Source organism: Empidonax traillii, unplaced genomic scaffold (genome assembly GCF_003031625.1).
Source record: "Empidonax traillii isolate 1590-97213 ecotype Southwest subspecies unplaced genomic scaffold, ASM303162v1 scaffold157:size2224338, whole genome shotgun sequence".
NCBI classification, from domain to species: Eukaryota; Metazoa; Chordata; class Aves; order Passeriformes; family Tyrannidae; genus Empidonax; species Empidonax traillii.
In genome coordinates, this window is record NW_020955350.1 from 821,677 (window position 1) to 844,152 (window position 22,476).

A 22,476-nucleotide genomic window follows, 5' to 3' on the forward strand; every position below is an offset into this window, starting at 1 on the left:
TTATAAAACTTATTAATATTTTTATGGAAAGGGAGGAGTAACTGAAACTTGAATCACTGATGCCAGAGCCAAAAAACTTAAGCATTCACCACAGAACCGTCACGCTATAGTACATTTAAGCCCAAATTCCACAAAACCTTTGGGTTCTGCTTAAAATATGTACTTAAACATATAAGCAGTCCCCTGAAAACTGAACATCTGTGTTGTTTTACTGGCATCTGTGTTGCACCTCTCAGGTGCTTGAAGCCACAAGATAAAATACATACCTTCCATTTAAAGTGTGCTTAATTTTAAGTATAATCTTACATAATTCCTTATTCAGTAAAGTATTTAGGCATGTGATTAATTTCAAAGACGAAACGGCGTTAATCTGTTTGCTGAATGTTGACCAAAGATAATAAGACTTGAGAGTGCACTTAAAATTAAATATTTTGTAGAATTAGAGCCAAGTGCCTACCCAATCGTACAGTTATGCAGTTTTCTTTAATGGGGTTTTGAATCAGCTCTAATATCCTTCTGATAGCTACAATTTAAATACCTTTCCTTAATTTAATTAAGGTTTAATTTAATTTTAAAATAATAGTAATTGAATTCTGAAACAGAGTGACATTTATACCATCCAACTGAACTCGAGAGCTGAAACAGTAAATCTGAGACCTGAATTTCAGAAATTTTGGATTATTCTCAGAAGAACACTACAATTTGTGCCATTACACTGTGCAAGTCTTCCACTATATTATATACTATACTAACATATAGTCAAGGTAAATTCATACAGCATGTTTCCCAGTCCAAAGGGACACCACTACATTGAAAACTCATTTTCAGATTATAGTTGAAAGATGGCTAAAGAGTAAGTTTCCAGCAGAGTCTCATAAAGGATGAATGAAACCAAAATGTAAAAAACTGATTCATATTTTCCTAGAAAAAAGATACTCAACTAACTCCTTTTAGTATTTTTATCGATATATTCAGATATAGGGCTAAAAATGTCAGCTGCTAGACATCAAAAAGAATAGCCCATATTTTGATATAACTGTTCTATAAACAGAAATGAGTTCACAAGGCAGAAACTTCAGGAAGGAGAAAAACTGCTGAAGGAAAACAAATATTACTTAGGACTGCCCTGTACAAACATTTAAGAGTCATTTAAACACAATCTCAAGACAGAAGACAGCCTAGGAATCAAAAATAAAATTAAACATAAAATGATAAAAACCTAAACTTGGACAAATTCAAAAAACACAGAAAAAGGAGGACAGCCAGGCTGTCTTTCAACTGTGACTTCATTAAACATCTGTGTGACTGGGCCCCAATCTTTGACTGCTGTTGCCTGCAGTGCAGCAAGTGCTGCACAATTAGAACTCTGCAGTTCAACCTCACAGTAATACCAAACACAGATCCTTTAATAACTGCAACAAAAGTGTCATATAAGATGAGATCATGTCTTAGCAATTCCTAAGCAAGCTTATGAAGGCAATTACAAAAGCCATACAGACCATTCTTACCGCTTCCTCAGAACGGTCACCCTTCGCAGTGAGATAGGTCACTCTGAACTGCTGGACACTGTAATCTGAAATGTCCCACGTCACCCTCAGACTTGAGGTTGTTTCATCATCTATAACAAGGTTCCTGATTCCTGTTCGAAAAACTAAGTCAAAAAAGATTTAATTAATATTTTCTCAACTCTGTTTTTAGATTTGAAATAATTTAGGTACTGTGCTAATTATCACCAAGCAGATGCAAGCTCTGCTGAAGTCATGGTGGGTCTGCAGGTCCATCATGGGGCAAACCCATATAGTTCAGTCATATTTGGGCTCAATAACATAAAAACTGTAAGCACTTATTAAAATAATAGTTCTTCTATTGATGCCTTAGGCAACACTATACTGCCATTAACTATTATCCCATCTGCTTTGTTTATCTTACTTGGCTTATGGAGCTTTAGAATAATCAAAACTACAATGCTACAGATGACAAATAATCCAGAAACACTGTTCCTTAAAGGTCAGCCTAATTCCAGGGAAAAGAAACAGAACACCCAAAACTAAACAAAATTCTGAAGAGTTTCCAAGCTTGTATTTATAAAGGGAAAGATAAATTCTAGCTTAATTTTCCAAATTAGTCTCTGTACTCCTATGTAATACCACTGGTGCCATTCAGAGCCCCTACACTGTGTGATGGGTTGGCTCCTCACCCACACATGGCAGGTGCAGGAAGTCGCCCACACAAAGAAGGGTGGTGCAGGAGAAGTGGTGTCCCTTCCCATCAGGAACTGGGGTTATCAGCTCCTCAGCAATACCCCAGCTTTCTGCCCCCAGACCTGATGGTGCCTGTGGGGAGCCTCAGTGCTGTGCCTTCAGCATTTAAACTGCTGGCAGCTGCTCTGCTTACCTGCTGTGGTGGGCTCAGAGGTTGTGGCGCTGGTGGTAGTCACCGTGGAGGGCACTGTGGTAGAACTTGCAACTGAAAAACAGGACTCAAATCACTAACAATTCAACAAGGCATGGAAGTCACACTTTTGTTTCTAACTATGACAATGAAACTATTTGCTCAGACATACAAGTATCCCACATACTTCAGGCATTTCAGAGACTACAAAGGAATTATTCATTTAGTTTACTTTAGGCCCATATATTTGCAGGATTAGCACTTAGATCTACAGATAAGACATAATTATAAACCGTATAATTAAATAACAATGCATATACTTTCCCAGATTTTTGGCTGAACTGTGCATAATGACTTCCACTCGGACCATTTGTTAAGGTTGTCAGATTAATTAAATTGAAAGCTTTTTAAGAGTGCTGTATTTCTGTCCAAGTAAAAAACAGAAAGTACACTCAGCAACACTGGGCAATATTAGCATTTCAATGGGTAAGAACTCTTGCTTAAGAGAAGGTTCAAGATTAGGCCTACTATTAAGTTACTAAAAATGAAATAAATTTTTGAACTTATACATAAGAACTTATACATACAGCTGTTTACTGAACCAAGTCATTATCCATAAAAAAAGACTAGAACAATCTTCCTGAAATACTGGCCACTGTTTTGATTATAAACCACAAAATACACTGTAAATGATTGTCAAGTTCTATCTTTTCTACTGTCATGTTGAATGTCACAGGATGCCTGTGTAAGCTGTTTTGGGCCATCATTTCAGGCAAGAGTGAATTCACCACTAGTGAGTATAAATTACATAAACAAAGAGAGGTTATACTGAAGATTCCAAATATCTTAAGTGAACTTCCTGTAAATTATTTACTTTAAGACATTTAACACACATCCCTTCCAAAATCTGATATATCTTCTTGTAAGGAACCTTGTTCAAAGACTAAATATTGAAATATTGAAATGAAGAATATCTTCCCAGATCCAAAGGTTATTAATACCACAGCTCAGACAGAGAGCCAAACCACCATTTTGATTCAAAGCCATCTCCACACAATATTAAACAAGAAAAGCAAAAAATACAGTCAGCAAAGCCCTGGTGCTAAACCACCACATTCTTCAATATTACAGCTACCCAAAGATGAACCATATTTTATATATAAGCTATAGGCATCAAATCTAAATCACTTAAACATCTTTTAAAATTACAATTAAGAGTTTGTCTTACATGTAGCTCCAAGAACAGCAACAACTTCACTCTCAGTTTCATCATCAAAAACTGCCAGCAAAGAAACTTCATATTCTGTGTCGGGCAACAAACCCTCTATAACATGACTGTCTGCATCTCCATTTATGACAACCTAAGTAACACAGTAAGATTAAAGAAAATCAGTTCTGCATTTGATTAATTTACATTAATTGACTAAAATGAAAGAAGAAAAATGAATTCTCCTTTAAAATAAATTATATCTACATTCATATCTGCCCAAAAAATGTATTAGCCATATTGAAATAAAAAGTATCATCACAGAATACATCTGGAAAAAAAACAACTTAAGAATATTTTAAATGTGTAGTCTCATGCTTTCACCCACAACTAACTAATTGTTAAAGCTGAACATATGCTCTTTTTTTGTTTGAAAAATTACTACAATTCAAAACATTAATCAATTAAAGCAACATAACAAGGTAGATTAACTTTCATTCACATTTATACTATTCAAGTACTGTTATGCCCAAATGTATTTAGCACCTCCACAGCCCTACAAAATGCTGTTTCTATACCAGAGCTGTAATCCCAGTTATGATTCCACACTTCTGAATGCAACTGGAAAGAATATCTGCTGCAGACTTGGGGATTAGAGGAGATGTGCTGATGAGAAGTTTTCTATAAGGTGTGAAGTTTTAAACAGTAATTTTCCTTATTTCAAACTTTGCACATATGAATCTTCTGCTGCTGTCAATGTTAACTGTACACAGAAGGTCTCACTTCAGATTTTTTTATGTTTCATTTATTTTCTTGGAAGATATCAACAGATGGGGAGGAGCTGGAGCGAAAGGGACTATAAAGCAGAGTGCTTTAGGAGCCTGAGCAGTAATTCTGGCAAAATGGGCTGATCAGTTTTGGGAATAGGTTTTAGGTTATGCAGACAGATACTATAATAAAAGAGCCTTTTTCTAGGTTAACACTAACAAGTTTTTAAAGGTGGTCACTGTATACACAACATCCAAGTTAGATTTATAACGGAAATCAAACAATAGATACGTGCTGCAATCCACCGCAGTGCTTAGCAGAAACAGTGAACCCCACTTCATTCTTTTAACTACCACAGGAGATTCCCTCAGTCGGTCCTGGGGAAAAGGGACCCAGGATAGCTTCTATAACTATCAAGTAATGAATCAGGCATCCCATGCTGTACATTTTCTGGCACATATTTTCTTGGGAAAATTTCAGGAACAAGCTTTGAGTGAAATTAGCTGTATAATAGGTAGATACGAGTAATGCCTTTTTTTTTCAACTCCTTAGAGCCTCTAGTTGCGTCTCAAATATTTATAAACTACCTATACATTGTTACTGTCTCACATGTAATTTTGGCGTACTTTATGAAGCATCACTCTCCACTCCCTGCCGATGTAGCCCACAAAAAACCATCACAAAGTCCTGAACTTTCAAGTGGGCAGGACAAAACCCAGAAACAAGCACACAAGTATAACAGCAGGCATTCTCTACTGTAAAGGTCACTCTTAAATTTATTCTGGCTTTTTAGAGCTAACACCCCACTGAACCCTCCTAACCCATCAGCAGTGTGGGTGAAGCGAGCTGAGAGGTGTGTAATTCACCACCACCCCCTGACCCCACTCAGCTAATTGGCAAGTTGGGTCTTGGAATAAAGGCAGAGGGAGTGCATGTTGTTTCTCTGCATGACTGATCACTTAGCTGGGAAAGAAGCTTAAAGAGGCAACAGCCTGGAGGTACTGTGCTATCCTAGACCTGACCCCATTAGAGAGGTCATGCAAGGAGAACAAGAAAGCAGCTTGGGCATTTTTAATATTTCAACGTGCTAAAATATTAGGACTTCCAGTAGTTTGTAGTGAATACAATGAACAAGTGGAACCTTGTTCAAATATTTCTTCATAATTTACTCTCACACTCAAAGAACACAGATACCTTGAACTTCACTTTAAAAAGCACATGGCTTAAAGGGGTTCACTGGCAGCTACTCAATGGAACTTAAATAGAAACAAATCAGTTCATCTACTGAAGAAGAAAGTGCTGGAGAATGACCTATGTCCACTCACTCATCTGCCAACTCCTTCTTTTCCCTGCTCAATCCTCTAATTTCTTTCTTGCATGAATACCTCTTACTAGGTGAAAGGGAGGAAAGAATTAGGCTAAGCTAAATTTACAGAAAAAAATGTGACATAATCTAAGCTAAATCTACTGCGTTCTGCCCCAATGGATTACAAAACAATGCATGAAACCTAGGGCCAGGTGGGAAATGTCCTCTTTCCCCCTGAGTTCTGTACCCAGATAAACAGTTTGCAGATGTGGCCTCTTTGCACACTGCTGATGCCAAGAGAGCAAGATGTATGAGAATCATTAAAGACTGAGAAGTACAGAAGAAGCCAAAATGATGAGTAAATAAATAAAGAAAGGGAAAGAGGAAATGAAGCAGACTATGAAAATTTGGGAAAGTGAGTGCAAGTGTCTGTCTTTCTCTACTTGGAAAAAGATAATAAAAAAGGAAAAGCTAAAGGGATGAAAAATCATTTAAAAATTCCATCTGATGAAAAGGGCACTATGGACAACACACGCAAGGGCTAAAAGCAAAAGATACAGCATGGGGGGTGTGGGGGGGTGGAAGAGACTGTAAAGAGGAATAAAGGAACAATATAATAAATTTATTGTGTGTAAAATTTTCCCTTTGTAATGTTACATAACTAAGGCTTCACAGATAATTTACTGTGGCAAGCACATTAGACAAATTTTGAGCTTTATGCTACTCTGGCTCAGCTACTGCCATAATTTTTACAGCAAAGTGAACAACATGAACAGAAGAGACATCAAACATCAATGCTAGTTCTGGCAGTTGGTGTGTTACAGATAAGACTGATTATTCACAAAAGATCTCTTCTTTCCTCCCTTCCTCATCAAAACAGAACTGGAATATTGTTTTGATTTTTGTTTAGAGAGCTGTGCAGCAGGGCAGATTTCTCTGTAAATCAATTGGCCATATTTAAATGGCAAAAGTTGCAGCGTAGGTGTCATTAGAATGGAATTCTCTCTTCGTCTTCACCCCCTCAGAAAGTCAAGGCAATTTACCTCTTCAGATTCCCCCCCATCCAAAGGAATCCATGCCAATCTGTAAAATGCAATATTTGATGAGGTGGGCTTCCAGCTGACCCTAAAACTATCTGTTGATGCTTCATCAATTTCCAAATGCTGGGGAGCTGGAACTCTTTCTGCAAAATATTAGACAAAAGAAAAGTGAGAGTAAGTTATTCTCTGAGACTTCCATAGATGGCAATGTCAGGCACATACCATTTTACCTGCAGTTTGTTAAAAAGAGTATAAAATGAGAGTTAGACAACAAAGGCACTACAGAATTATTTGCACACTTACTTGTGCTTAGGGATGTGGGTCTGTAGTTTGGGAAGGGGAGTAGACTCTACTTATTCTAACTGGACAAGATTCCTTGTCCTCTCTCCACTGATGGAGCTGCATTCAGCCCTCAGCCCCTCTCCTTTGCTCAGAGCTTTATGCACCGTGCTCTTTCCTTCTGTCTCAAAGCAAAGTCCCAACTTCTGCCCTTTCCAGACTCTGTGTCCATCTCCATTTGCACTTTGCATGTCAGTATCAGCCTCTTGTTCCACACATATCTTGTTCCTTCCTCTTCTACCTCATCTTTCTCCTTTCTTTCCTCAAAGTGTTTCTCTTCCCCTTGTTATGTTGGAAAGCATTAATATGTGTCATTGGCCACTTGTTTAATGCAGAACTACAGTTACAGAAACTACAGCTGTGCTAAACAACCTACAGGAACCTTCAATGCCTTATATTTTCTCCTGTAGATGTAGTTCATCTGTATGTATATAAGGTTCTACCCTTTAGTGCCTAAATAGTTCACTGGCTAAACATATGCAAAACTCATTAAACTTCAGCTGGAGATACAAATGCCATCACATTGAATAATGCTTCAGAATGCTGTGAAGATGTTTTCATGATATCAAGAGATTACTCATGTGAGTAAAGAGGCAATTGGCTCCACAGTAAAAGACCAAAGAAGCCAAAAACACCAATGAAAATAACAGAAAGTATTCCATATATCTGAATTCACAGCCAGAGACACTTGCTGTAACTAATCTTACTTTCCAATAACGTAAGAGAGTATAAAATTTCTTCTTGGAAAGCCTTCAAAAGCTCGGCAATACTTACTTGTGGTAAAGCTGCCAGTAAGTGGTTCAGATTGTCCTTCATCATACAGGGAGAAAATAGCCACAGTATACTCTGTAAGGGGTGCCAGACTTTTCAGAGTATGGGTTGAAACACGACCAACTTCCACCTAGAGAAAGCAAAACTTGCAATAGGTATTGATCATACAATACATTATCAGTGTCTGCAATTCTGCTGCGTAATAATCATACGGAAAGAGAACGTCATGTAATTAGTAGAGAAATTCTGTGAAACTGTGAGCAAGTATAAACTCAGGGCCATAGGAGATGACAAAATCAATTAAAATCGGCAAACTACAGGAAAGGAAAATTTTGGTTATGACAAACCTCCATAAGATGACAGTTTCACCTGGTCTCTCTCCAGGACGCAGTTAACTGACTTTGCCAGGGACATAAAACTCAAAGCTGTACAAACAGCTTATCAGTTCAACTATTCAGTGTCACAGTAGCTCAGCACCGCAGGGGAAATGCTACCAATGAAGAGCAAACCAAAAAATGCCGCCTGCTCTTTGAACAGATAGAAAGGAGCATTATAAAGTATATCTGTCGTGAGCCTGAGATGTTCAAATACCACTGTGAGGAGTACAGCCAGGCATTTTACCTATACTAAGAGTAATCAATAGGAAGAGGTCGAATGATTTCTGATTTCTAATTTAAATTTCAAGGGACCTGGAAGAAAGAAAAGACACGAAGCATTGCACTGGTATGCTCCCTTCTAAAGATGGCAATAGTTTCTTCAGGTTCAATACAAATATGCCATCTTTTATAGATGAAAGGCCAGATATGTCCCAAACAAAACATAATCAGAGATAACTTCTATTAAAGACTTTTTTTTTTTTTTTGAGGGCTAAGTTATCCATGACAACTTATTTTGTAAGGGATCTGGACTGTTTTCATAATCAAACCCACATACTGCATTTTTTTTTAAATTTCTGTATTTTTTCAAACTTCTGTATCAATATTTCTGTATTAATCATTCCATTACAGTTTTCATTCTATCACAGAATTTATTCTGTTAAAAGGTATTATAAAACACCTTCACTTACGAAGCATAACTAAATACTGCATAAGTAAATTATTAAATGCAAGAGTGTAAGTTAGAACAACTTGGTATCGAGTCAGCACTCTGTTCAAGCCAAATCCTGTGTCTAGGAAGAGACTTTTCAATATGTAATTAGAGCAATAAATGTTAAGGAAATGTGATTATGCCTTCAGTCTTTTTGAATAAGCTTGAGTCCATGACATATGATTTATCAAAAGGCTTATTATCTGAACTGAACCAAGAATAAGTATTTGCATACCATACATTTAGTCAAGATCATGCTTGTACCACTGTTCACTTGAGTAGTTTCCTTCAGTAGTGCCCAGCAAATGACTGTTCTGATATGCAAGAAGTTCAGAGTACCGTCCCCCACAAAAACATATCCAATACCAACAAACCTTTTTTTGCACCAAGTTGCAGAATTCTCAAGCAAATATTTTCTTTTACAAAGCTTGTAGCTTTTGTTTATAAACATCATCCTTAACAATTACAGAATTTTGGGGAAGTTCGAGACTGGTTAAGGAAAAAAAGTGCTAATAATTTACCTCATTGGTTTCTGTTCCATCTGTTTTAACATACATGATACGATAGCCATTTACATTTTTGGAAGCAGGATCCCATGTTAGCTTAGCACTATTGTGTCCAACGTCAGAAAATCTCAAATTTGCTGGAGGACTTAGAGGCACTTGAAAAGAAAAGAGATAAAACCATGAAAGTGATTCCAAGTTTTAGCTGTGTCTTGAAAATAAATAATGCATTTTCCATTCAAAAATTTTTATCACTAATATTTCTATTAAAAGACCTACATCAACAGAGATATAAAAGTACTTAAAGGCAGGTAAAATGGCTTAGCTCTTTGTTGGTACAGAACTTTTAGTTTTGCTAAATGCATCTCAATTAATACTGAAAAGCAAAGAAATTATACTATTCATTGCATATTGTTCATTGTTGTTCATTGCAGATATCATAGCAAGACCGAGCCTACACAAAGCCTGCAACAAATTTGTGTTTGTATTTGTGAATTAATTTAATTCAACTAGATCTTTATCCTATATGCATTTGTTTTTCATGTGTATCCCAGCAAAAATATTTCATGATCATAGTATTTTGGCAAAAAAACTTTCTGAATCCTAAAAGTCCCTGACATAAGGGTAAGTTTGTCCAAAAAGTATAACTAGCTCAAAAGACTTCCAAACATGCTATTGTTTTACCTTTACTTGATCTTTTCTCCTTTATTACAGAAAGAAACTGTTTCTTAACAGCAACCCCAGTTAAAGCCATATTTATATACTATTTATTCCTTGGCTGTCATGAGCTGAAGGAAAATGAGGTCATGCAAGAGAAAGTCTCAGATTTCATCCACTTTTCTGTCACACCACAGAAAGCAATTTGTGCTGTCTGTTACTCTCAGCAGTAGGTTCTGTATTAGCCCAACATCTGCTACTTTCCCCTGAATTGTGAAACCTCTCCCTATCCATCCTGCCTTCACACACACACTCCTCTCCAATCCATGTGGACAGATAAATATCAGCACTTCAGAAGCTGCTTCCCTCACACAAGAGCACATGGGGAAAAGCACAGATTTTAAAACCCTCATATATTATGTGGGATCTTTAGTCATGTATCAATTCAGAATCTGCAACCAGCTGAGGAACAGTCAAGTCAACTTGGCTCTGAGAAGAGAGAAGACGGGAACACACTGGAATTGTACTAAATGGGTTTGCCACACATTCTGGCATTCAGTATATTCCTCTGAGTCTAGTGAAGGGAGTATCACGTGCTGGCTTTCCTTTCTACTTTCTGTCAGTTGTGGAATGCGTTTCACTCCACCATCCAGGTCATACAACAAAATGCTTCAGTCTCATCTCTTTTTTGGAACCAAACTCCTGACAACACTGCTCTCAACCAGACAGGCAGTCTTGATGCCAGACTTAAGTGATATTTACAGTGAGTCTTGGATGAATCCTGGCCCCAAAATGAAACTACACACCAGAAGGAGTTTGATGATCATGTCTCTGTTTGGCATGGAGAAAGGTTTTGCTACAGTAACCAAGATGATACAGCGTGTAACATATTATTTACTAAACACAGATTATCGGATACTACACGTAATACTACAACAAATTTGGAATATCACTCTTCAGGCAGATATATGCTCCAGAAGAAAATACTAAGAAGCCTATTCGGTAGTTGTAAGCCAGAAATAATCACTGAAAGAAAATGACAGAAAAAAACTTGAAAAAAAAAATTAGCTTAAATCAGAATACGGACAGGGAAGATACTACTGTTGAACACTGACAGGCGTGATCACCAACAGCTTTCCTCCTCCCAGACTGCCTCTCTGCCTAATCCATCAAAGCCTGTTAGCAGAGAGCTTATTTGAATAGCTGTATATGAAAGAATCAATCGTCTTTCATATTGCAGTGCTAAAGACCAGAGATGGCTGTACTGTGTCAGTCTGTAAATAAATGGAGGTTGCAGAGTAGTTAGGATTTCTTTTTTATTCTGGTCTGGTAGCAGCAGCAATGATGATGGGCTGACTAACATATGTTGCTAGCTTCTGTGATCAGACAGTGGCCAGGAAACCTCAGTTTGTGCCAAAGTATCTGGAATTTGTATGTGATCTTCCATCTAATGTGTTAATCAGGTTTAGTGCTGTGCAGTCTCCAAGACCATATGGTATGAAGCGAATTCAGCCTGGCACATTCATAAACTACATAAACTACTGTTTAGGAGAAATGAAAACCAGATATTGGGCAGATACTGACCAAAAGGCAGAGTTGGGGTACAGGCATGGGGGTGTGTGTGAGACAACGAGTGAGACACAAAGAGGGAGAAAATGACAGAGCCAAAAATTTGATCTTCCAGCTGCTGGGAATCTTCTACACTCATTTCAAGTCCACAGACATGCCCAGGTTGCCGTACTTCACTATTGGCGCTTGACTGTCTACAAATGTGCTCCTAGAGAAGACCCCGCAAACACCATTCCTAGAGCTCCTTCCCGTATTGCTTGCTGACCATGCAAGCAATTGCTCTGGGCTTTCCTTTTCTTAGCATCTGCATGCCCAAACTTCTCTCACCTATTAAATGCAAGTCACTTTCACACTGCCCAAGTCACTCATGCCAGGAGCACAAAAGAAGAGGATGCACTCACTCCCCTGCTGGGAGCAACAGAGATGTCACTGAATGCAGTCCCAGAAATAGCCCAGCAGCAGCACAATCACTTATTTTCAAATCCTTTGCCTTCCAAATGCTGAGGCTGTTTAGGGAGTTGACATACAGTGCTGTGTACAGATTGCAGAGGACAGAATTTAGCTGGAAAAATTCTTACTGCTTATTAAAAACACAGCGTCTATCATGAGTGCACAGGCATTTTCCAACCCTTTACCAGACGTTGGGCAGCAGGGGTTGGACAGAAATCTTCTCTTTGCTTCTTTTCTGTCTGTACCACTACTGAGCCAGAGCAATGACTTTCTCCACCTGAGCAGGCTCCCCCACACACCTGGTTCTCTAGCTACTGGAGGCTAAATAGAGCAATCTCAGTTTAGAGCCAGTCAATTTAGAGGTATGTGATGACCTTCATTCACCTTCATCAAGTTTGGAAAACTGTCAGTTATTCCACCAAGATCAACATGGGCATCTGTAGCACCGCTACCAACAAGAGAGACAAGTTCACAATCCTGTTGCAAAATCAAGCTGTTTTGTAGAAATCCTCAGCCTCTGTGAATTAAGCATTCACTCTGGGAAACTGAAGTACAGTTAAGAGCCCTATGGACTATTCAAATCAGATTTTAAAATCAAATGCCTGGTCTAATATGTTCAGAGACTGTTTGGAAAGTTTATTAACACTGAACTGAATACAGATATGTGCTACCTACATGTAGTTTCTTGTCCTGTAAGGGGATCACTGGCTTCTTCTCCAAACATGGCATAAACTGTGACTGTATATTCTGTATTTGGCAATAGTCCATCCAGTTCAAGATCTGTTGAGGCCTCCCCAATTTTTATCTAAAAACCCCATAAAAAAAAGACACATTATTTCTGAAATAGTTTATAATAGGGAAGAATACTAATTACACACTTGAAATAAGATATGCTGATCAAATGCTCTGCCGAGTGTTTGTCTGATACTGTGTCTGCAGTACTTTGCTCAAGATTTTGGGATATTGCACAATAATCAAAAGATCAAAATTGTCAAAGAGCTAAAAGCCAACACATAGGTAAAAGGGCTTTAACAGTGACTGCTCATACTAGCAATAACAAAATATTCCTCTCCAGAATAAGCAGCTACTAAGGCCTTTTCATTCCCAGCTACACTTCATTTCATCTTTGGTCACAGACCTGAAAATCACATAAAATCAGTGGAGGAGCTGATTTCCATTCCCACTGAGGCTCAGATTTGTTGCTGTTTAGGGTGTGTATCATTTTCCTCCTCCACTTTTCATAGAGAGCCACATGGACTGACTATATTTATCTCTCTGGGGTAAAGCTTAGGCCTCCCGAACCAGCTAGTTCTCAAGGAGGCCCCAGTTTTAACAGAATAAAGTGCTCACAGCCACTCATTTAGCAGACAGCACAAGTCTATACCAGCTTTCAGTAGCTTCCTGCACTCTCCATAAGCAGACATGCCCCTGCATGCTTTTGAGTGTTTTTGCTTGAATGCAGATGTTGTACATAACCTTAATTATATATATAGAAGCTTTAGCATAAAAACTCTTAAATCTTAGGCCAGCAGTTCCATTGGAACTATGCTAGCAACTTTAGAGAAATAGACTTTAGAAAAGTCTATTGGCTTTACTTTTTAGTGACAAAAGACTAGACTTTATCCTGTCCCACCTTCTTTTCCTTTTAAAAAATGTGTTCTAAAATCACTTTTGATGGAAAGCATTATTTTCAAATTTAAAAGTAAAAGCTGAACAGAACTAAAACAAAAACAATGAGGGTCAGACCTACAAATGGTATTTACATTTAAAGGCCCTGATGAGAACAAAGGCTAAAGTTCATAATCTTCAGATAGCACACTTAGAAAATATCTAAAGTTTTACTTTTTTTTGTCTTCCTTTGAGTGTTAAGTTTTATACAATGATAAAGTATCACCTCATACATAATTTCAAGAGTCACTTAAATTCAGTTGAAGTCGCTGCATTTTTATGACAAAGACATACAAAAATAACCAACTGGCAATTGCACTTTATTCGTAGTCTGTAACACATACAGTACTTGATGTAGTCATGGAAAAAAACTGCAAAGTATTTGCCAATCAAGTTGGAGGTTAAAGGACACGTGCTAGTTTATTCTTTAAAAGACTGATTTTTTAAATAATTGCTATACAAATGAAAGCTCAGTACATCACCTCCTTCTCATCTGCTGCCAATCCTTCTGTGAGGGGAGCATATAGGATCATGTAACCTGTGGCACCCGCTACTCCATTCCACTTCACTCTCATGCTGCTCTGCGACACGTCGTACAATTGCAGATCCGAGGCCATTGGCAAGGCGACTACAGCGGAACAAGAGACAGGCAGTTCAGTTGCCTCACTTGAACAACCAGCTATTATTCAAACAGTTCATTTTGCCCCAGGAAACACAAAGGAATACAGCTACCTCCACGCATGGAAGTACTGTGTGCATGCTACAACTATGAAGAGATGATTGGTTCATAAAAGATTGCAGAATTAGAGAAACAAAGAGATTATGACCTAAACCAATTCTAATGCCAGGGAAGAGCTCTGCCTTACAAAGCATTTCAGCTATTTGTCCTGAATGGCTCTGAATACTTCCAGTAGGAGGATTTCTGTTCTTTGAGCGCCAAATGGCTCTGTTCTGATCTCATTCTTCCTTCTCCCTGTCTGCAGGAGGGTTACCAATCACTGTTGAAGAATATGCAGAGTTGCTATTAGGAACCAGTAGCATTTTTAAGGGATGGCTCTTGCTAGGAATAGTTCCCAAGCCAGAGCATGGGTGTGACAGCCACGAGGTACAAAACCCTGGAGAAAATCCTGGATGAGCACATTGTACATGTAAAAATATTCAGACTATAAACTTTTGCGTGTTTAAGGCCTGGATTGTCCAAACTGGCTCCCAGGCCTGTGTCAGTGGGATAATGCAAATATGGGCACGACCATCGATTGCAAATCATGGTGAATAATAACCTGGCAAGCGAGAGCAGGTTGAGTGGAATGCAACCAATATTAGGAGGTTTACTTGTGAATTTAAGGCACTGATACCAGAACATAGCACCAGTCTGGGTTTCTGAATATTTCTTTGAATTTCTCTAACTCTAAAGAGTAGCATTTGGCACTTCCTTATTGTCCTCACTTTCTTCCTCTCTCAAAATAACATCCCAAGGTCTCTTAAGTGTTGTTACACCATTTACAGATCCAATCAAAATATTCAGTCACTGGAGAAGTACAAGGGAACTTTGACTTCTCCTCTGGAACTTCTACACTGGTATAGTCCCTAAAACGACTGAAAGGGTTTGAAAAAAACAGAAGGCTATTGCTAACTGATATCAAGCCTTTAATATTAGGAACTCAGAGAGACTATAATAGATTGGATGTTAAGCTGCTACAAAGCTCTGCTTTGCATATTTGTGAATAATCTGATCTGCAAACAAAGATTCAGCAGCGAATTCTAACTACAATCACAGAGCTTCACTAATCTCCTTGTCCAAACAAAAACTGCATCCTGTCTAGCTGATTTCTCCAAGAAATAGTTTATCCCTTACACTGTGTTCAACAAACTCCAACAGAGTTCTTAACTTCCCATGTACAAAATTTTCTTGTTGAGGTTGTTCAGTCAGTCTGTTATTCAGGTCTGTAAATGGTGGCAGAACTTCAACCCAAGCCTCTCTTTAGGTTTCTTCTTCCAGATTACCCATCTACACTTCCAAACCTTTTAAAACCTACCTCCATCCTATTTAAGTCCCTGTTCTTCTGTTGATTTATATTCCCATAAATTCCCACAATTCCTCTCATTACAGGCAGAAATCACCCATGAATATTTTCAAATGTACTTCAGACTCCTTGCTCAGAGCTCTGTTCAGACCTCTGGTACTTAGAGCAAGAAACTACATGTTGAGATATCCTGAAGGCACTTTGTTCCACATTGTCTCATTCCTACTCAGACTGCCCCAGGATCAGAGAGAGAGTATCCATCACCTGTCCTTATCCTTATTTTGATTCTAAAATTCTGTAAGAAAAATATCCCCTAACTTGTGCCCTGTATTTTATCTCTCAACAGGAACTGGTAGATACTCTGGCAATATATACATAATAGTTAACAAAGAGGTGACTGGAAATAAAAGGTGGTATTTTCTACTGGAATTTTTAGCTGAGGAGTTCGGAATCTCAAATATGAATATTTAGTAGATAATGCTGGTTTAGATTTTATCCCTGTTACTGGAATAAACTAAACCAAGTAAAAAAATATTTGCAGCAAAATTAAAATGTGAATGCATTTCATATTTATTTCAAGTTAGAAGCAACAATTAAAGTCACAAAACATTTAAATTATCTGTACATTATGCATATACATACATCTGTTTAGATTCACATACCTGTAAACCATTTTCAATGTTCTATATAAACAAATGCAATCAGTGACTACTTTGTCGGTATCTCACGCAAAGGCAGGAATGTAAAGTACAATTTTCCATAATTCTCCACTAGGATAGTAAAAAATACTTTAAAATTGCAGATATTTTAGCATGTGGAGTGATTAACACTTGCACATGTCAGACTATTACTTCCAACACACTATCAAAGACAGATGTATTAGTTGCTTGATGCTGCATGACCTTGGGGTGTGATCTGATCACATCTCAGGCTGGGCTCTGTCAGAACTTGACTCGGTGACTTCAAAGGAATACCAGGTGCAATACAACACAATCCTGTTGGCTCAGGATGTGACTGCTCCCTCTGCCTCAATAAATTAAACAGGTCCTAACGTTGTGTTGTGAGGTATTAATATGGCTGGAGATGACATTTTGGGAGACTGAGACCAATTGAGAAATCTCAAATAATTTTATATTGTTATGTTTTATTTTCAGATTGTGAAGGTCAGCACTGACACAGAAGCAAATAACCATTTAGGATGAAAGTCACCTCTGGAGATGATCTGGTCCAGCTAACTTCCCTGTTCAGTCGGGGTCAGCTAAAGCAGATTGCTCAGAACCTTGTCCAGTTGGGTTTTAAGTATCTCCAGAGATGCAGACTCCACAACCTCTCTGGACAACCTATTCCACTGGTTGACCACAATCACAATAAAACTGTGTATTCTTCTGTTCAGATTCAATTTCATGGGTTTTTAATTTGTGTTCACTGGCTCTTGTCCTATCAGTGGGCACCACTGAGAAGCATCTGGCTCACTCTTCTTCATTTCCTTGCATCAGGGATTTTGACATATTGGTGAAATCACCTGAGCCTTCTCTTCTCCAAGCTGAACAAGTGTCTCAGACTCTTCTCTTACAAAAGACGTGCCTATCCGTTAATCATTGTGGCCTTTCACTGGAGTCACTACAGTAAGTCCGTGTCTCTTGCACTGGGGAACTCAGCACAAGACCCAGTATCCAGCTATGCCTCCTCAGTGCTGAGCAGAGGGCAAGAATCACCTCCCCCAACCTGCTGACAATCATTCTCTAATGAAAATCATAATGCAGGAGGCTCTTGGCCTTCTTTGGGACAAGGGTGCTTTGCTGGTTCACAACTTGTTGTTTAACTGAAGCCCAGCCCTTCTCTGAAGATCTGCCTTCCAGCTCATCCCTCAGTGTGTACTGACACATGGGGTTGTTGCTCCCCAGAGCAGGACTTTGCACTTCCCTTTGTTGAACTACATAAGATTAAACTTGCTTTCCTCTTCACATCGCTTGCCAGATTCATCTCCAAGTTGGCCTTGGCTTTCCTAAACTTATCCCTGGGAGATCAGAGAGCAGCTCTATACTTCTGGGTCATCTGCCTATTCTTCCATCTCTTATAAACTTCCTTTTATGTCTGAATTCTGTTAAGAGTTTTTTGATTATCCATGCTGGTCTCCAGTCACCTTTCCTTGATTACCTACTTGTCAGTAGGGACCTTTCTTGACCTTGTAGGATGTGATCTTTGGGTATCAAGCTGCTCATCCGAATCCCTCTTCTCTCCAGGGCCATATCCTTTCAGATTCTTCCCAGAAAATCTCTGAAGACACTAAAGACTGCTATTTTGAAATCCAGAATTGTGGTCCTCCTTTTTAAACTCCTCTCTCCTCTCAGAATCCTGAATTCCACCACCTCACAGTCATTACATTCAAGGCTACCTGTGACTTTAACATCCTCCTCCCCACATCAGTTCTTCCTTGTTTCTAAGTACCAGCCACAGCAGAGCACCTTCCCTTGCAGGCATCTTGACCAATTGTGTCAGGAAGTTGTTGTCAAAGCACTGTAGAAGTCTTCTAGATTGCTTTAGCCCTACTGTGCTGATCTTCCAGCAGGTATCAGCTACTGATACATCACATATGGACTCCCTGTCTCCTAGTCTGAACTACGAAGTTCCTCTTTGCTTCCATTCCTAGTATCTGTACTACTTTCTAAAAAAAGTAACTGCATTTTGCATACAAATACCCAAAACTGTAAATGTATTAAGTCTTACAATATCCCAAGTCCCCATTTTACAGACAGAAAATAATTGAATCATTGATAAAGAAACCTATAAAAATCTTCAAAAATCTTTGGGAATCACGTGCAGGTATTTCTGGCCCCACCTAATCCTCCCCTCACAAGATCATCTTCGGCCACAAACCTATTTCATACAGTTTGGCTCCACACCCAAAGCATAGGGATGTTCCAGTTTAGGGTTCGATACAATCGACTTCAAAGTTCAGCTCAGAGATAAAAACTTTCTCAGTGTTTAAATATTCACAGAGAATTTGGACTTAGGAACTAAAATTAATTTAAGGCACATGCACTAAAATAAGCTAAATGGAAAAAAATTCCCTTCTGTATTTCTTTTTCAAAAAGACTAACACTTATACAGTTTGACTAAATGCAGACAGTCCAGTCTGCAACAAAGGTGCTAAAGATACTCACGTGTAGTTTCCGTTCCACGGAGGCCCTCACTGGCAGCATTTGAGTATATGGCAAATACAGCTATCTGGTATTCAGTTAAAGACATCAGGTTTTTCAGAACTGCTGTTGATACACTTCCATCTACCACAACCTGTTTAAAAGAAAATTTAGCTAAATATGCATAAAGTAAACTAACTGTATTACCCTCAAATCAATCAGTCGCTCTTCCAGGCAATTTTTACACTGGCATCTACAAATCAACACACTGAAGTACAGTAAAGTGTCTGAAAAAAACAGCAACAACATTCATAATCAAGATGTTTAGCTGATATAAGTTGCCATTTAGAACACAGGAATAGCTTAGATAAAGTGTATGGCATACAGTTAAGGAGTATATACGTGGTACTTTTTGATAAAATACCATAAATATTCCTTAGTACTACATACATACACACACACTGTGTGTTGTACTTCAAACTGACATTAATACATATCCATGCTAAACAAGTTCCTAGTAAAAAGGAGAAAAAGGAGACAAAAATATAACCTTAGTTCAATCCCTTTGCTCTTTGCCATTCCATTCAATTTTATAAGTTGTCAGCCAAAGCCAAATGCTTGTTCCACTGCATTTTTCTCCATCTCCAAAATGGTCAAGTCCTAATTAAATAATCACCTCTCTCCAAATTTTGAACGACAAATTGTGAATGCCCCAAAATGTACACCCATAGCATATTCTTTTATGAATAATTATTTTCTCAGAACTGAAAATCTGTCTTGCCACCAACTCCTACCTTTTCTGTTCTTGTAAACAGATGGGTGAAGGGTGAGCCTACAGAACTGGTTCAAGTAACTGTATGTGTAAGAAAAAAGCGGGCATTTCACTCCACTCCCTGAAAGTGCTTATTTTTACACTTCACTCCTTTACTTTACATTGTAAACAGAAAAGCAGCCTGGCTAGCACCTAACCTTTGTCACCCTCCGCTGGGATCCTTTCTGTAGTGGGCTTCAGAGCCCACACAGGGAATTTCAGGGTAGATTTAAAGTAAGACCATGGATCTCCTGTTGGGTTAGTTGCTGCTGCTGCATTAAAAATTTCTGGGAAGCTTTTCTTCCTATTACCTCTTCCGGTGGTCCTCCTCGAGTGGGATAGTACACAACCCTGTATTTTTCCACTTTGCCTGGCGCATGGGTCCAGCTAACCCGGAATCCTCTCGCTGTCACCTCTGATGTGACCAGATCTGAAGGAGTCCCAAGTGAAGTAATTGTTCCTAGGTTAGAGAAAACACAATTTTTTTATTCCTTTCTGCGTAATAATTATTTGGTTTGTTGTATTTGCTGAAGCTCTAAAGATCATTCCTCATCAGTACTGTGACTACTACACACTTAGGTTATTTTCAAGGAAACAAATAAGTAATAATGAGTACTGCACATGGAGTTTCACTGGGACTAATCCTCCCTGGTCTTTCATAAACCTTTATATGAAAAAGACAAAATACAAAACTAAGCCTTCCTGTCCTTCCTCACATCACTTTCTCAAGACCCTTCTTTCTGCTTTTTTTTTGTTGTTTGTTTTTTTTTTTTGTTTCAGGTTGCTTTCTTCCCAGTCATGAAAAACATACAAGTACATATGTGATCTTGTGATCTCCTGTGCTCCTCTGAGGATGGAAGCTGATATTTTGTCTGTCAGCCAATTGAAGAGATGCAGTGAACAGTCATCTTCTCTGGCAATCATTCCTTTCCACAAAGATGTCTCATCTCTCTATGTTTTTTTCATCCTCTCCCTCCCAGTTTCCCAACTGACTACTCCCTCTACAAGACACAGCTAATATTCTGTATTTCTTCCAGTTTCCAGGTCAATAAAAGAGGAAAAAGGTGGAATGAAGCCCTCCTAACACACACTTCTTCATAGCACAGGTAGAAATATCTGTGACAGACTTCCTTACTGATATATATTACCAGATTAATGAAAAATCATCCAGCATTTCTCTGATATTAAGGAATCAGAAACCAAGAATACAAACAAAATCCACTGAAGCTTTTCAGAAAGAATTTCCTCAGGTAGAACTGTTTCTCTGGCAAATTGCAACATTTTTCCATAGTCATTTTTTTGTTCAGAAAAGGAAAAAAAAAAAAAAAAGAAAAAAAAGAAAAAAAGAAAAAAAGGAAAAGTGTAGCCAGTGGAAATGTTTTCATAGAAAAAAATTTTTTTTTTTACCACCATCTTTTCTTGTGTGCTGAAATATATTTTTTGTGTGTGTGTTAAAAGAGAAAAAAGTCATCAGGAAGGGACAAAACAATCTAAATAGTTGAAACTTCTGAAAACTTATGAGATAATAAAAACAGTAAGTCAGGAGATGGAAAGCACAGCACAAACGTAACAATTCCGTGTGCAGCTGTTAAACTAATTTATCCCCAAATCTGTGTATAATAAAAAGAATTTCCTTACCGACCTCTTGGAAATAGTTACAGCAGAATGAATACGTATTTTTGTATTTCTGGGTACTACCAAATACGATAATATTTACCACTATCAAAGACAGAGAACAAAACATCACAGATATCAAAGCAAGAATAAAACATACCTAGGAAGATAACTTCGCTGACAATGTACCTTCTTGCAAGCAAAAGAATATAGAGCACAACTCAAGCACCAGAAGCCAGCCCAGGACTTAAGACTTGTAGCCCTAAGTTCATCAGAAGTTACATTCTTATACATTACATTATATTATACATTTTGTTTCTTATTCACCTTTGATTTCCTTTTCCTGTTCCTCTACTCGTGAGCACACTGTTCTGGTAAGCCCTTCCACAATGGTATGCATGAAGTTAAAGTCAGCCACATTGTAGACATGTGTGCTGTCAGGTTCAGAAGCAATCTCTTTGAGCTCATTTATATCTGCATTCTTTACACCTTTTATCAGAAAGAAAAATGAAAATATTCGCAATGAAAAAAAAAAATCTTGTACACAGAGGGATTGATATAAAATTACTAATATCCAATTCTATTCATTTTAATGACCAACTGCAGATTGTTTTATTGTTAAGATCTTAATTCAAGACTTTCATTTCTGCCAGCACAAGTGGCATCTTTTCAGCTGTCTCCTGACAATGTATTATCTGTATATACTGCTAAATTCCAATTACAGCAGCACTGAATTGGAGAACACATTAAAATATATAAATTAATGATATTCTCATTGGATACGGACAGAAAAGAAACAATTCTTTAAATTGGAGAGCAACAGATACAAATACACCAGAGTATAAAAGGACACAATATATGGATATGGCAGAACACACACCGATAGCGAACAGCTCAATGCCAGCATCTCGGAGGTTTTTAGCAGGAGGGATAACATCATCTTGGGACTTCCCATCAGTGATCAGTATCCCAATTTTAGATACTCCAGGTCTTGCACCTGCTTCAGGCTTAAAGCTGTTTTCCAAAATGTAAGTTAAGGCAAGACCTAAAAAGGAAAATATTTTAAAAGGCTTTAAGAGGTGAAAAGGTCCCTTAATTTTGCAAATATCACAGTGTTTGTTTTTCCACTCAA

At 38.1% G+C, this 22,476-nt stretch overlaps 1 protein-coding gene across 1 annotated transcript in view; it reads right to left on the reverse strand.

The window, feature by feature from the left end:
• COL14A1 (collagen type XIV alpha 1 chain) overlaps nt 1-22,476 on the reverse strand; it is a 110,572-nt gene that overhangs the window by 54,328 nt on the left and 33,768 nt on the right. Inside the window, exons 8-19 of the mRNA XM_027884918.1 lie at nt 22,225-22,389; nt 21,672-21,833; nt 20,042-20,190; nt 18,944-19,073; nt 14,238-14,383; nt 12,763-12,892; nt 9,430-9,569; nt 7,826-7,952; nt 6,716-6,855; nt 3,620-3,752; nt 2,395-2,466; nt 1,500-1,651 (exon numbers count right to left, since the gene is read on the reverse strand). Coding sequence (XP_027740719.1) covers nt 1,500-1,651; nt 2,395-2,466; nt 3,620-3,752; nt 6,716-6,855; nt 7,826-7,952; nt 9,430-9,569; nt 12,763-12,892; nt 14,238-14,383; nt 18,944-19,073; nt 20,042-20,190; nt 21,672-21,833; nt 22,225-22,389 — 1,646 coding nt within the window. The remainder of the gene's footprint in view (nt 1-1,499; nt 1,652-2,394; nt 2,467-3,619; nt 3,753-6,715; nt 6,856-7,825; nt 7,953-9,429; nt 9,570-12,762; nt 12,893-14,237; nt 14,384-18,943; nt 19,074-20,041; nt 20,191-21,671; nt 21,834-22,224; nt 22,390-22,476) is intronic.